The 16,554-nt window shown below is 45.9% G+C and overlaps 1 protein-coding gene across 3 annotated transcripts in view; it reads left to right on the top strand.

Annotated features, from left to right (window-relative positions):
- Window positions 1-16,554, top strand: part of LRSAM1 (leucine rich repeat and sterile alpha motif containing 1) — a 173,616-nt gene that overhangs the window by 136,385 nt on the left and 20,677 nt on the right. For all 3 annotated transcript variants that reach the window (XM_068134880.2, XM_068134883.2, XM_068134881.2), the window contains 4 exons: window positions 4,658-4,728; window positions 9,481-9,580; window positions 14,685-14,772; window positions 16,237-16,311. In XM_068134880.2, the coding sequence (XP_067990981.2) occupies window positions 4,658-4,728; window positions 9,481-9,580; window positions 14,685-14,772; window positions 16,237-16,311 (334 nt within the window). The remainder of the gene's footprint in view (window positions 1-4,657; window positions 4,729-9,480; window positions 9,581-14,684; window positions 14,773-16,236; window positions 16,312-16,554) is intronic.

Genomic DNA, 16,554 nt, shown 5'->3' with positions numbered 1-16,554 from the left:
TCTGAATTGTTTCGCTTTGGTTTTTTAAAATCCCAATCCCTCATTTAAGGCTTGTTTTATTGGATAATACTGATTTTCAAATTGCTATTGGTGAAATGTAGAACTGCACACGTTAGAGTGCAGACGTCTGCCAGGGTGAACGGTTTACATTTTGTATCGCACTTAGAGGCCGAATCTACACCTGCACATGAAACAAAATCGAATCGGCGTGTCCTCCTCACCCAACTAACTCATCCGCCAAGGTTTCTCCAAATCCATCCAGAACTTTTTGAGATACCAAGTTATATATCCTATTCCTGATCTTCATCTATGATCTCTCTGACTAGAAAATTCTCCTTATCTATTTCCTGATGACTCTAACCTCCACCATGACATCCCTCAGGTAGATGGGCAGCAGCCTCTTCCCTCAGGTAGATGGGCAGCAGCCTCTTCGCTATCTGCAGACCTTGGAAAAAACGTACAATCTGGTCAAACACTTGGAATATGTCTTTAAGTCCTGACATCTCACACTTTTACAATCTCTCTCCGAAAGGACCGTCTGGCAAGCCCTCCTATCTACGTAATCCTCTTGAAGAAGTTCAGTAATTCAAACTCAGGGGCCTCACAATCAGCTATGATCTTTCTTGGGGGAAACGACATTCCGACGTTGGCCTCCAAAGGCAGCCGCCGACTGATTTATCCATCATACAAAGTTCTTCCTCAGTATACCTGAACTCCTGTCCACCTTCAAGGCCTTCACCCACAGCTTGATGGAGTACTGCTTTCCTCTCTGGGCTGGCTCCCCTGCCTCACATGTTGCTCAGCCTGACGCCATGGAAACACCTGCCGTCAAGATCATTGGAATGTCCCGAAATGAAGCTGAGTCTATGGGTCTATCACTACGCCATCGCAGACAGGTCGATGATCTCTTTGTCTTCTACCGCCTCCTTTCTTGTCTTGCACCCTCTGCTCTCTCTGTGCTTTGCCTTCCTCCACCCCTCCCAGATTTCTACAGGGCACACACTGTCCACCATCAACCCCCTTCTGGTGAAACTACCTAAATCCAGGATCACTGCTCACTTCCACTCATTCGTTCCTCTTTTCTCCGGCTGTGGAATCAACTTCCACATTTTCTTCAATCTCATTCTTCCCTCCAGGTCTGCAAGACAGCTGTTCACAACCTCTCAGATCGTCCCCAATCCCAAATAACGTTATTTTCTACCCTCTTTAACCCCACCCTGATCCCTCCATCCAATTTTCCAGTTTTCTGTCCTTGAAGTTTCCTTCTGTATCCAACTTGTCCACCCCCATGCATGCATATTTGGCGTCCTGTTTTTTTGTTTGTTATGTCCTATTTTGTTGTTACGTCCTAATACGTGTTACGTCCTAATCCATTCACTGTACTACCTCTTCCATGAGCCTCGACTATATACAAAAAATCGTTTTTAGCCCCATCTGTCAATGCTGAAGAATCACATTAAAATCTGTGGTATCTGGATCTTTTCCAAAATGGAATAAATTCGTCCCTATCACACACCCAAGCTATCCACTCACAGACAAACATGGGAAGTGAGGGAACATAACCCCAATCTGCCTTTGGGGGCAGAGGTAAAAATGGCTCAAGCCTGTGTGCAATGATGAACTAATCTTAATGAGCTAACCTGACTTTTACAATTGATCTTGTTACATGTTCTTGCACTATTCAGAGCATGGATTGTGGCTTTGGCTATCATGGGAGCACATGTTGGAGCGAGGGAAAACAGACAAACTTGTTCCCACACGCCCCTACATGGGACACTTTAGGGGGGACGTGAGACAATGTGTCATTTATATGCCCAATCAAATTGACTTTTAACTGATGAAAATGTTCTTCATCTCATAAACAGTGAAACACCTCAAAACAGACACTCCGAAAACCAAACAATCATCCTAATGCTTTGTTAGCACGGTCACCGTTAGCACGATCACCGTTAGCACGATCACCGTTAGCACGATCACCGTTAGCACGGTCACCGTTAGCACGATCACCGTTAGCACGGTCACCGTTAGCACGATCACCGTTGGCCTGTTCACCGTTAGCACGGTCACCGTTAGCACGGTCACCGTCAGCACGATCACCGTCTGCACGATCACCGTCTGCACGATCACCGTCTGCACGATCACCGTCTGCACGATCACCATCTGCACGATCACCGTCTGCACGATCACCGTCTGCACGATCACCGTCTGCACGATCACCGTCTGCACGATCACCGTCTGCACGATCACCGTCAGCACGATCACCGTCAGCACGATCACCGTCAGCACGGTCACCGTCAGCACGGTCACCGTCAGCCCGACAAACTGCATTGTTATGTGCTCCTCCCCAACCCCCTGGTCACGGTGTACCTCCGAGCCCTGAGAGGAGTCACGGCAGAAAAATGTGTTATTCTGTATGTCAAAGATCAATGGTGAAGCCACACCAATTGTTACCAACAAACAAATATTGTATTAAGATCACACAAGAATAACAGTACAACAATAATATTAATCAAAAGTACAATTAATATATATCCTATGATGGTACCATCAGGTTCGTACAAAATAACTCACTGTGCTCCAAGTGAGCGAAAAGAAGAAGATTCCCAATGTCTCTATTCCCGGCTTCAAGCCAAAGTTTATTCCGGCTTCAAGCCAAAGTCGATCCCGGCTTCAAGCCAAAGTCGATCCGCTCCAGCGATCGTCAGAACGATGTCCAATCGAGAACAGAATCCCATTGGGTTGACCGTTACAGTCACGCGGCCAAAGCTGCACAAAGGCGCCCTCAAGGCGACTGGAAAATCCAAAGGCGCCCTCCAGGCGACTGGGAAATCACACCCTCGGGTATGGACGTTTCACGGCTCCAAATCGGCGAACCGCCGATTTACCTTCAATATCCACGTTACACACACCCACACCAGATAAACGTCTAAATGCGGTGAAAACGGTTGAAGCGAAGCAAAGACCTTGCGCGATGCGCAAAGCGCGCGGGTCATAATGGCCGACGGCCCGTTCTTGAGGCGTAACGGCAGTCCAACGATTCTCTTCGGAATCGACCGCAAAACCTGGCACGCAGGTTGATCTGTCACAGCGATAACAACTCTGTCGCAGGAATCCCTTTCCTGGGAAACCCAAAGTTCACTCGTGACTCTTGCTCGCCAACGTTCACTCCAGACCGTAAAGCAACTATGCTTCTTCTCCGACTCACTCGCTCCGCCTTCTTCTTCTCCTCTTCCTCTTCTTCTTCGTCGTCCGGTTCCGGTTTCATTTAAAACATTACCATTTTACCTTTTGAAAATAGCAATATTTATTTCCCTCAAACGACAACAATAATAGTACATGGAATCAAAAATGTTTACAGTGGATGAAAACCACAACAACGGAGGTGACGAATCCGTAACAGCATGAAGAGGTTTGTAGCACATTGAGTGTTATTGCCAGCCTGATCCCTACCTTGATTTTTATTGGCTTAGTTGTGCCCCACTGGCCAAATTTTATACTGTGAAATCCGCTGATTTTATTGTTCGAAGAATACATCAATAGTAAGAGCGATCTTTGCTGAGACTTGATTTTGCTTGCTATTTACTTGTTGTCACTTATTCATGCTCTTTGTATTTTTATGTCAAAGGTGTTATATGTTTATTGTTATACATAGACGCTTGACAGTGGTTTTGTTTTTTCCTTGTTTACTTTCAATGAACAAAAAATATATATATTTTGCCTAATTTATTTTTGTACCAGGGTCTAGGCTCATGGAGGAAATGGATGACAAACACCCGCAGGTTCAAAACTACCAAAACATACTGTGGGGATGGACACACTCAAGGAGGAAAAAGACAAAAACAAATACCAATGGCCTGAAGAAGAACAGAATGTGAAAGGATGAGCGTGTGTAGCAGAGAACATGGATATGTATCGGTGGGTCAGTGCATGCAGTAATTGGCAGCGCATTTGAAAGACTGAAGTGAGGATGACGAGACAATGTACACAGTGAGTCTATTCCACAAACTGGAGAATATGCACACTAATGAATGCAAGTGGGCAACCAGTCTGGATTTTGGGAGGTTGAGCAGAACAGGTGAGGGTTTCTAGAAAAATGGGTGTGACCTTGGGTGTCTTGGGGAGGGCAGAGGCAGGAGAAGGCAGGAGGAGCAAGGCCATATATACAACTTGTAATTGTATAAAATAGATATAGCAACTTACTTATTGTGGTGAGTGACAGTCCTTGGGAATCTGCATTCTGCTTTGAGATAACAGTGATGCAGAAGACCTTATTTTTCGACCTTCTCAAGTGGTTAGGGTTAGCTCTATGGAGAATACCAAGATGGCAACTGACCTTTATGCTAGTTTGGTCATATGATCCTTCCACGTAAGGTTTTGGCAGAGATTGAGGCTACGGAGATTGAGAGGGACTAGACCCCTTCTCGTGACTGTCCAGAGAAGTGGATCGCATCCTTGCGGATCGGCAATCAAATTGGAGAATTCATTGATATATAATTAAACCTGCTTTTTCCTCAAAGGAGCAAAAATAGATACACAGTTGGTATTTCGAAAGTTGACTGAAGCTCAGGTAATGTTTGTGGTATGGCATGTTTGTGAAGGAAAAGGAAAAGCTTCTCTCAGGATGGTGTGTTATTTTGTATGGTGTGGTGGTGTCTAGATGGGAAGAAGAACGATTGGTATCCATCAGTCAGGAAGAAGTGGAGCGTTTGAGGAGGCAGGATGTTGCACGTGAGTTTATTGAACGTAGGCTTGGTTATGATGCGTCAAACTGAATATATTGTTGCGGATATGAGGACTGTATTTTTTTTGATTGTGTGTATTATTATTGTTGTTTAGTCTGCGCCTCCTGCCTCCGGAGCTGTGTAAAGGTCAAAGGGCGTCCCATAATTAGTCCATAAAGCATCCACACCACAGCTAATCATAGAATACCCCTGTTCAATAGTTATATCTTATTATGTGTTTTAGGGTAAGGCTGTGTCTCCCATTAATTGAAATACTCCATTGCACCAGTGAAAGAGATAGATTCCCTTCATTCCCATTCCCAACAAAACTTCCATTCCCCCTTTTCGTCAATTGCCATTCGCATAACCTCCCCTCCAATTGCCGCCATTGACCACGAGGCAGGGTCGGAGAAGAAAGGCGTGTCTCCACCTCGTCATAGAGGGGAGGAGTGAGCCAGCCCCACTCGACCAACCATGAGCCAGGGGTTGGACTTGGAGAGGGTGTGGAGAGAAACATCGAGGAGGTTCGCGAAGGTTGAGGGGCGGGGCCTATATAACCCGCAGGCAGGGCGTTTCCAAAGAGAGATGAGCTTTTACAGAGAGACGAGAGGGAGTCCAAGGAGTTGAGTCCGAGAGAAGTCCAGAGTTGCGCTGCAGATCGAGCCACAGAAACTGCACTTACTGCAGCTCGAGCCACCGCAACTGCATTTTACTGCAGCTGGAGCCACCGAAACTGCAGCCACAGCAGCGTGAGGCCTGGACGGCAGTTTGGAGCAGGGCCGCGAAGGAGCGGCGGCTGCCAATGAGTCGATCGGCTGCAGGACCAGTTGGACCTCCCTATCCCGCCAACATCCATCTCCCGCCAGTCCTATCATCATTCCCCGCGTGAGTCTGTCCTTGTTTGTTCTGTCCCTGGGTTAATTAAGACTGTAGGTAAGCTAGCGTTTTTTTTGTTTGTTTTTTTTTTTTTTTTTTTGTATACAAGATCGAGGCTCGTGAAAGAGCTAACATTAATCACACAAAAAGACAAACCGACACACAAAACCGACACACAAAACACAAAAAACAAGGGGAGCGGCAGACAAGATGGGGAGAGAGGGGGAAGGACACAAAAGAGAGGGGGAAGAGGGGGAAGGACACAAACACAACATTTGAGAGCAGGGACATCGGGAGGACTTGGGGGGAGGTGGGAGAGGAATAAAACATATGAACACTGCAAGGACTCTGGGGTGAATTACCGGGGGTAGAAAAGATCAAGGTTTTTGATGGGGGAAGATAAGAGATGGTGGTGAACAGCTGTTTTAAAGACCTGGAGGGAGGAGTGGGATTGAAGGGAGTGGGGGAGTTTGTTCCAGAGGCGGGAGAAAAGGGGAATGAAAGAGTGAAGGTGAGCAGAGAGCCTAGACTTTGGCAGTTTAACCATAAGAGGGTTGCAGGCAGATCTTGTGCGACCTGAAGGAATATTGGGGGGACAGAGCACAGAGAGAGCTGGGGGAGCAAGGCCGGAGAGGAGTCGGTAGAAGACAGAAAGACCACCAACCTGCCTGCGGTGAGTGAGTGAAAGGCCCTCGGTGTTGACTACATCGCAGGAGATTCCAATGATTCTGAAAGCTTTGGCCTCAACAGCGTGAAGCCGAGCAAGGTGTGAGGCAGGAGCACCAGCCCAGAGGGGGGAACAGTATTCCATTGAGCTGCGGATGAAAGCCTTGTATGTGGTGAGGAGCTCAGGTGTGCCAAGGAAGGACTTCGCACGACGGAGGATGCCCAGTCGGCGACTGGCTTTGGAGGCCAGCTTGGAAATGTGGTTTTCCTAAGAAAGATCATGGCAGATAGTGAGACCCAAAAGCTTGAGCGACAGAACTTCTTGGAGAGGATTGTTGAGAAGGTAGATGGGAGGGTTGTCCAGTCGGTCCTTTCGGAGAGACATTGTAAGAGTGTGAGATTTGTCAGGATTGAAAGACATGTTCCACTTGTTTGACCAGTCTGTGATTTTGTCCAGGTCTGCAGAGAGTGTTGCACTGTGTATGCACTGTGTATGCACTGTGTATCTAATCTCGTCTGTAAATAAACGTGACTGCTTTCTTCCTACTTATATGTGTAAATAATAAATCCAATTACTCTTCTGTACGTCTTCTCGTCTTATTCCTTTTCCTCTTTGTATTCGGTCGCTTTAGAGTTTTCCCGATTGAATAGCGGTGGCACGATCCGGCCAAAGTTTGGGGCAAATCGGGTATTAATCAAGGAAGCACTGTTCGGTCGCGGTAATACCACCGCTCGGTCAAAATAACATCTTTAACCGCGTCCGTAACAATATTAACCTTGAGTGTCCACAAATCGGTTACTCATGTTCATCTGAATTTCTCTTTTGATGTGTGGAGGCTGAAACATTCAACATCATGAGTTATTGTTGGTGGTGATGTTAATTTACAAGTTGAAAATTGCACATGGTGTACAGGAGTGTTGTTATTGTTGGCTTTGACGCTGCTTGTTTGAATCGCCGAGCTACGTGAGCTGATCTAAAGGTATCTTGTGGCAGGCGGCTCACTTGGTCATTTTCCAGGCATAGCCACATGCAGGAAGTCTCGGCACATAGACTATCGAGACTAATCGTACTTATTCTATTAGTCTGTCTCTTTCTGACGATTTTCTCTTAAACTATTCGACCAGGGACGATAAAATAGATATCACCACCTCCTTTGTACACCTAAGGTGGACGGAAGTGATATTTTCACCCCTTAATTCAATTCAACTTTATTGTCATTGTACAGTGCACAAATACAAGGTACAACGAAAAGTGAGCTTGCAAGCTCCCAAGATACAGTGCAAAAGGACATTGAGTGTAAGCAATAAAATGTAAGCATGAAGTGTAAACAGTTACTATGCAGGCACTATATATATATATACACACTATATCCACATATATATTGTTGCGGATCTGCCGCCGGCCTTCTCCCCTTACCAAGGGGGGATTAGTCCCCTTGTCTTTGACTGACCTGGCGCGACCCGGGACCTATTATGTCCCTCCCGGACAGCGCGAAGTAGGGTTTCAGGACCAAATTCGCTGTTACCTAAGTACTCGCGCTGCCCTGGAAGCGAGGAAATAAGCCCCGCACGAACCACGTGTGTTGGTGATACGCCGAGCGGTTGCGTACACGTGATTCGCGCTATTATTAATTACTAGACCCCGATTCAAGCGGTTCTTATTCGTACCACGCTTAGTCAATGGAGAAATCACAAAGGCGATCGAATTGGAAAGGAAAGGAAGAACATATGGTTTAATTAATATTGCACGTATTTACAGTACAGGATACAGAGACACAGAGCAGCTTATACAGTGTTATTCTTAATCCCAAGGACACAGGCCCGTCTCACACACACACTCACACGGGGATTGCAGATGGCAGGACGGTGTTCAGTGCATCCAGGGATGGCTCTCGTGCAGTTCTCTCCGGTCCCCGGCACGTCCTTTGGAGATGGAAGTCGGTGAAAGCAGGAGCTTGCCGCGTGTCGTCTGAATGGAGCGGGTTATCACGGGGCGAATTGGTAGGGAGCGGACTTTGGTGCTGTTGGCGGTTATTCACTTGTGGCTATGGCCGCGCTTACTCGCGTGGCTGAAAAGCGCAATATGTGTTACCGGTGCGTCTGGCTGCGCCGCGTACTTTGTACGGTTCAACGCCTCTTCTTCTCTCTCTCTGCGCAAGTCCTCAAACAATGCGCGTATCCTCTGCAAGTCCTTTCGCCACTGCGCTTATCCTCTGCCAGTCCTTCTCAATCAAGTGTTCCCACGCTAGTCCTTAAGCAAAAACCCTTCCAGTCCTCCTCAATCAAGTGTTCCCGTGCTAGTCCTCGCATCAAGTCCTCTCCCAACAAGTCCTTTTCAACAAGTCCTTTAACACTCTCCACTTGCGAGTCCTTCTCAATCAAGTGTTCCCGCGCTAGTCCTTTGCAATCAAGTGTTCCCGTGCTAGTCCCTTCCAACAAGTCATCTCCCAACAAGTCCTTTGCAATGCTCTCCACTTGTATCCGCACAGACCCTTACTTCTCACTAAACGTGGAAACAATGTAAATTGGTGTTAAAATAATCCTGTGAGGTCACTCCGACGAGCAGCCTGCACGTATTGCACTGTGTGAATTAGATAATTACCAACCCGCGATTGACCTTTTTTTCAAATATTTCAAAATAATAATAATAATTTGTCTACAACACTCCCGAACATTCACTGACAAACCCCTGAAAGTTTGACGAAGATCTGTTCAGTCATCTCTGAGAAAAATGGCGACACACACACACACGCACACACACACACACGCACACACACACACACACACACACACACACACACACACACACACACACGGCTTCTCTTTTAGTATCAATAGTATTTTATTATTATTTTTATGTTGGAGGCTGCAGGCACGGACTATGTAGCCCTCACCAAGGCCAGGCCTTAAATATAAGAGAAGAAGCATGTATGACGAAAAGTGTATGATGTTTGTTTGCGAGAAAGAGAGAATGAAGCTAGGCCGGTATCTATAGCTTGATTGCGACAGCAAGTAAGACCAGCAATCCTGACGGAGAGTGTAAGATGGTTCCGGGCACCACTTTAACTCTCCTAAGTCGGTCAGGTAGTAACACCCTGGGCGGTTGCTGTCTACATCCTACTACCTAAAAATAGAGTTGTTGAGAAATTTGTTGTTGAGAGATTCTTTGTTGAATGGAATTTTTAAGAGAGGGTGTTTTTTCCCGTTTGCTCCACAGAAGCTATGCGGAAAATGTTGCATGAAAGCTCATCCAATGAACTGCTCCGACAAGCCTATGAACATAGCCAGGTGGCCATGGTGTCTCGTGCCATGCAGGGGTATGACAACGGCGGCTTTATTTAATGTCTCACATGTGCCCTTAGAAAGAAACATTCCAAGATCATGTTAAAAACCGAGTTATGAGGCGAGTTCAGGATGTCTGCAGACTTATATTTAAAGGTTTGTTACTTCCTTGCTTCAACCATTCACTTCAGACCAACCAATGGGGTCTTGATCATGACATCTTGTATTCAAAGTACAGTGGAAAATAAGGGGATTTGCTACATGTTTTTGTGGCAATTAAAGGCACAACCAACGAGACAACACCTAGAATGATCAGATTCATTGTCGCAACCAAGGCTCCTTGATCAATAATTCCCAACTAGGGGTCGGTCACCTGTGTTCCAACCTTGAGTTCATTCACATGAACAACCAAAGATGTGTCTCTCCAAACACCTGCGCAACACTGTAGACAGCAAAAGGTGACTGGCTTGCTCTTTGGTCCTACCCTCATTTTTCTTCTTCCTCTTTTTTGTTTGGTGTGCAGCACATGGCTGTGGGTAACATCATTTACTAGGGGCACACCTGTGCAGCTGATGCAATGCCCCCTGTAGGTGAGAGCAGGAATTTGTAATTTGGTCAGGGTGTTGGCAATAGTTTAGCGACACCCAGTTTGTGGTCCATCCAAGGGACGGAGCACACTTTGATGCCTCACCCGGCCTGCAAGATACCAGGATGGTAGTTTGTACGCATGCCGAGATTCAAACTCGAGGTAGTCAGCTCAGAGGGGAGTGTGCATACCTCTAGGCCTAGGCTATCCCTCCTTTTGCAGTTTTTATGCTATAATTGATCCAGACAAATTCACTCATTTGTGACGAGTATTTCTTTGGTCCTGTGCACGTGTCGACTGTGTACTTTCTGTGGAAGGTCAATCTGTGAATGAGATTATCGACCTTATTCTTGTTGTTTGACATAGGACATCTTTGGATCATGAAACCGATACCTTTGGGACTAGGTGTGGTTGCCTGGTATTGATCAGCAAATTGAACTCCTGGTTAAGGACTGTACAGTTTTTCACACTAGTCACCTGCTGGGGATTACCGCAAGCCAAAACCACAGATAAAGGCCTGCAGTTCATTTCAGCTGTTTTTCCTGCTTTGCTCATCGAAAATGGCATGAAGGATTCATGTGGTGATTTACCACCCCAGGCCCAGGTAAGGATAAAGGGGGCAAACACTGAAGGCATTCAAGCACAACTCACCATGCTGGTCATTCACTCACCATGCTGGTCATTCCAGATGGCCCTACTACAAAATCTTCTGTACAATGCCACCACAACACAATCGAGCACTACCAACCATGCCACCACAGAGGTCTCATCCCGCACTTTTAATCAAGGGACTGTTATACAGCTGCCATGGGACCCGCTTCAGGCCCCATGGACATTTCATACTCCACCTGCAGTTCACATTTTGATTCATTGACTTCTTCACCTCCTCTTCCCTTTATAAGGGGTGAGGTCCAATGGTACCAAGCTCCTGTGCTGCCTTGACCACGATTCTCCTCCACCTTAACTCCTTCCAATCTCCAACCACCCCCACCTTACTGAAATCCCTCTTCACACAATCCTCCCATCTCAACCACGATCTACTTCTGTTCCTCCTAACTTGCTCCCTCAACCTATCTGCTCCCTTTGCCATTCCCTCTTCTCCCATCTACACCAAGTTTCCAGCCCATCTCAGCCGACGTTTCACCAATCTCCCCGTCAAGCTCATCTGCACACCAATCTCCTAAGTATACACAAAGAATTAAGTTAAGCACCCCCCCCGTTTTTTTACAACCTCGCACGTTACAAGTTTGTTGTCGTCAAAACAGTGTAATATACCCATGATATTGCTATATTTTCTGGAGAAGTGATATTATGGTCACATAAAAACATAACAATCATGCCGTTTTCAATATTTTATTCTGAATAATTTAAGGTGAAATTTTTTGGGAATTTTAGGCATATTTTCACCTCAATTTAAGTATGGTGCTATAGGTCCATCACGGACAGTGTGGATGACGTTTATGTTTTCTAACGTACAGTCATTGTTCTGAGAAGACCTCTAGCGATCTTTGCGTCAATAACGTGTGTAGGACCCACGTGATCGGATCACTGACTCAACCCTACGTCACAGATGCGTGCACTCATCTGCATTTCATCAATGGATAATTGCTAATGTCATACCAATCATTATTTGATCTCACATACCTTAGAATATATGCCAATGTATACATATACACAAAGAATATATATTAGGGGGTGCTTACCTTAATTCGTTGTGTAGGGGTGCTTAACTTAATTCTTTGTGTATACATCCATCTTCCTTCTATCCACCCACTTCACTCCCGCAATCCTCCTGACCCAGTTCTGGCAAACCTTTAGCCTCTGTAATTGTGTCTCTGTCAGTTCCACCATCTCCAGACCGTAAAGGTAGGCCGGCGTTACACAAGACATCAGAACCTTTCCTTCCAATCTCCGTGAAATCTTTCTGTCAGCCATTACTCCCTCCACCCTCCTCCATGCATTCCCACCCACCTGAATCCTCCTCCGCATCTCCGCCTCTGAATTACCATCCCCGGTCACTGTTCCACCCAGATACTCAAACCTATTTCCTTGTCTGATCTCCTTCCCCTCTAACCCTGATATTCATTTATTTTCTCTGCTGCCCAAGCCACATCACCTCCATCTTCTCCGTGCTCATTTTCAGCCCATGTTTCTCAAATCCCTCCTTCAACTCCCCCTGTACTTCTACTCTCCCCCTGCAGCTCCCACCTATTCTCCACCACAACAGCCGCATCATCCAATACAATATCCTCCACAGAACATCTTTCATGTTTACCTTCCTGCTTACCATCTCCATCACCATGATAAACAGGAGTGGGCTGAGAGCGCTTCCCTGTCTCAAATCGATGTTCACATTGAACTCCTCCGACATCCCAGGACCAACAAAACTCTTTCCTTCATTCCCTTGTACATCCCCTCCACAAACCTAACTTCTGCTTCCGGAACTCCCATCCATCTCAGAGTCGCCATCACCATCTCTCTTGGGTCAGTGTTGTAGGCCTTCTCCAGATCGACAAATCCCAATGCCATTTCACCTTGCGCCTCCAACGTCTTCTCCACCAGCTGTCTCAGCGTGAACATCCCATCTGTCGCTCCCCTACCCTTTCTAAACCCCTGCTGCTCTTCTCTGATCTCTTTCTTCACATTCTTCCTATTCTTCCCATACATAATCCTCTCCAGCACCTTCATGACATGGACAAGGAGTGCAATGCCCCCATACTTCCCTGGATCTTGAACATCCCCCATCCTCTTCCATATTGGCACAATTAACACTGTCCTCCACTCCTCCGGAATTGACCCATCTCTCATACATCCATTCAACAACCTCGTCGTCCACCTGACTCCGACTTCTAACGTTGCAATAATCATCTCTGTACACACCTCATCAATGCCTCCCCCTCTTCCCTTTTTCTTCCTCTTCAATGCCATCCGCACTTCCACTTCCATGATCTCCACCAACTCCACTTTCCCCTCCACTTCACTCGGTAGCTACAGCTCACCGTAGCTTCCTTCCGCTTCAACAGCTCTTTGAAATATCCTTCTCACACCTTTAGTACTGCACCCCTCTCTGTCACTGGCCTTAACCTCAATCCTTAAGCATTCCCCCCCCCCCCCCCCGCCCCCATTCATGTCCTTGCTATCCTCGTTCCTGTCACGAGCCAATTTATAGATCATCTTTTTTTCTTTTTTTTCTTTTTCTTTTTGTATACTGAATCGAGCCTCGTGAAAGAGCTGACATTTACTTCACAAACAAATCAACCAGACTTTCCATCTGGTCTCTGCACACGCAACACTTTCAACCTCCTTCTCTGCATCATCTCCACCACATCGACCCCTCTCAACCCTCCCCTCCCAACACCCCCCCCCCCCACTGCCCCCCATTGATCCCACATTCAAACTACCTAGCCTGACCTCGCTTTTGAATCGCTGCCCACATGGCAGAGCTAGTACCATCTTGATCAATTTGGGACACTTTGGTGATCAATCAGCAATGCTGTCCAGGTTGACATGCTGGACCTACTACCCTACACTGTTATCCTAACCCTGTGTGCGCTCTCCTGCACACACCACTCCTCCACTCGTTCCTCCCCTCCCCCTGCCCACTCACTCCCTCCCTCTTCCATTCCTCCCCGACCCCTTCCGTATATCTCACTCACTCTCCTCACTCTTATTCACACCTTAAAGTGTTGGGTATTCAGCTTGCAACAAGTGAATGCTTATCAGAAAAATTAATCTGTTTAAAACCACCACGGCCCGAGACCGAGGCTCCCACACCAAGACACGTAGTAATGAACGAAGAAACCTTCGTGTACTGTTGTGAACGAGTTCCTTAACCAGGACATGAAGCAACAACAAATTGACATCAACACCAAATGAAACCAGAGGTTTTACCAAAATGTATAGAACATGGCTGCATAGAATACAGGTCTCTGACTGCCTCTCGTGGCCTCTAGCGAAAGCGGTCCGACTGATGTCATAAAATGGAGTCCTTTTGGTCCTCTCCAATTGTGTTCGCTAACTCTTTGGACCAGCGACCAATCAGGTTTAAGACAAGTTTTGGTGGCACAAACAAGATGGCTAAGGATATCGTCATGTCCGGCAAAACAGCCAGTTTTAGAAGCACGTGGGCTTTTGCGGCCTCCTGCCTTCCCACTAGCCCTAATAATGAGGGCACCCCCCTGATGTAGGAGCTGAGCATCGCATGGTACGATCATGTCCTTGATTTTCTGATTACAACAGTAAGGTGGGAGCCTCATGTAGGAAGTCATTTAGACTCTTCGAGCAGCACGGTCTACTTTGTATGAAAATACCCGGCCAAGTGCACAATGAGCCGCCCCTCGAAACCCCTCCGAAACCACACTGAAGCTTTCTATTTTTTACTTTATCCTTTTCAAATTTTTTCTTCTTCCTATCTTATTGTGATTCTTGTTTTTGCTATAATATGTATTGTTCATGACTTTTTGTATTTGCATTGTTTAATTTTACTTACTCCAAGTTTGAGGTTTATTGTTTTTGAACTTTGGGGTTTAATTGAATCTTCTTGTTCGTTTAAGCTTGCGGAGTGAAGACACGGGCCTACAAGTTGCAATGAGCAGCCATCTGGAATTTCAGGCCCAAGCCGTTGCGGACATCTTGCAGAAGGTGAAATAGCTCAAACGCTTCAACATATTTTCTTGGAGTCTCTTTCCCGTTATTCTTTTCTCCCTTTCCACGATTGCATTTCATCGCAACACTTCAAAGCGCTTCCACCGGCCTGTGATCCAGTGACGCTATTCCCACACCACGTAGAAAATTATTGCAATAAATTTAATCTTCTAGAGATCTAAAAATGAGGAATCCAACTGTAGTCTCACTTTCTTCGTCTTTACCCCTTTCGTAGCGGATGCCACTGGTTTTGAACTGCAACATTTTCTCCAAGGCTTTTCGATTTTGTACATCCGTTACATGGACAATGGGGGCCTATTTGGACTAGAAATCTGATTACTTTCCTCCCTCCTTAATCTCATTACTTTCCTCCCTCCTTAATCTCATTACTTTCCTCCCTCCTTAATCTCATTACTTTCCTCCCTCCTTAATCTCATTACTTTCCTCCCTCCTTAATCTCATTACTTTCCTCCCTCCTTAATCTCATTGCTTTCCTCCCTCCTTAATCTCATTACTTTCCTCCCTCCTTAATCTCATTACTCTCCTCCCTCCTTAATCTCATTACTTTCCTCCCTCCTTAATCTCATTACTTTCCTCCCTCCTTAATCTCATTACTTTCCTCCCTCCTTAATCTCATTACTTTCCTCCCTCCTTAATCTCATTGCTTTCCTCCCTCCTTAATCTCATTACTTTCCTCCCTCCTTAATCTCATTGCTTTCCTCCCTCCTTAATCTCATTACTTTCCTCCCTCCTTAATCTCATTACTTTCCTACCTCCTTAATCTCATTGCTTTCCTCCCTCCTTAATCTCATTACTTTCCTCCCTCCTTAATCTCATTACTTGCCTCCCTCCTTAATCTCATTACTTTCCTCCCTCCTTAATCTCATTACTTTCCTCCCTCCTTAATCTCATTACTTTCCTCCCTCCTTAATCTCATTACTTTCCTCCCTCCTTAATCTCATTGCTTTCCTCCCTCCTTAATCTCATTACTTTCCTCCCTCCTTAATCTCATTACTTTCCTCCCTCCTTAATCTCATTACTTTCCTCCCTCCTTAATCTCATTACTTTCCTCCCTCCTTAATCTCATTACTTTCCTCCCTCCTTAATCTCATTGCTTTCCTCCCTCCTTAATCTCATTGCTTTCCTCCCTCCTTAATCTCATTACTTCTGAAGTCAGTATATAACTTGAGAGCGGCTGGGTTTTTCAGGTTGTGACATTGTATTGAGGGGATTTGCCATGTTCTCCACACTTGCCATTGTGTGTTGGCCAGATAACTCTTGTTGATGCTCCTTGACATTTCCAGCATCGTTGACCCGTCTCGTATTGAAAAAGTGATGATACCGCTCATTTTGCTCTCGGAGTCATTGGAACACAAATTACAGAACGCACTTAAGGGAAAGGTCCATTTCTGTGAAGGCAATCCCTTAACAATAATTGTCTTATTGTGTACATGAATGTAGGAAGAGGTGCAGAAAAAGGCATTTGAAGCCCTGCAGATGAAAAAGGACACGTGGCATTCGAAACTTCGTGAGGAGGTGGGCAGTGTGACTTTGCATTGAAGTTTATATTCCTCTGTTACGTGTTCCTCCCCGACCTCCTGGTCTCGGTATACCTCCGAACCCCGGGAGGAGCCACGGCAGAAAAATATGTTATTCCGTGTCGAAATCAATATGGAAACCACACCAAGAGTTATCCACAACCAAAGAATATATTAAAGTGTACACAGGAATCACGATACAACAATGCTAGCAATCAACCATACAATCAATATCTTAAGA

Source organism: Myxine glutinosa, chromosome 13 (genome assembly GCF_964187855.1).
Source record: "Myxine glutinosa chromosome 13, kmMyxGlut1.1, whole genome shotgun sequence".
In the NCBI taxonomy this organism is placed as follows: domain Eukaryota; kingdom Metazoa; phylum Chordata; class Myxini; order Myxiniformes; family Myxinidae; genus Myxine; species Myxine glutinosa.
The sequence above is the reverse complement of the archived record's forward strand: the minus strand, read 5'-3'. Positions and strand labels throughout refer to the sequence as shown.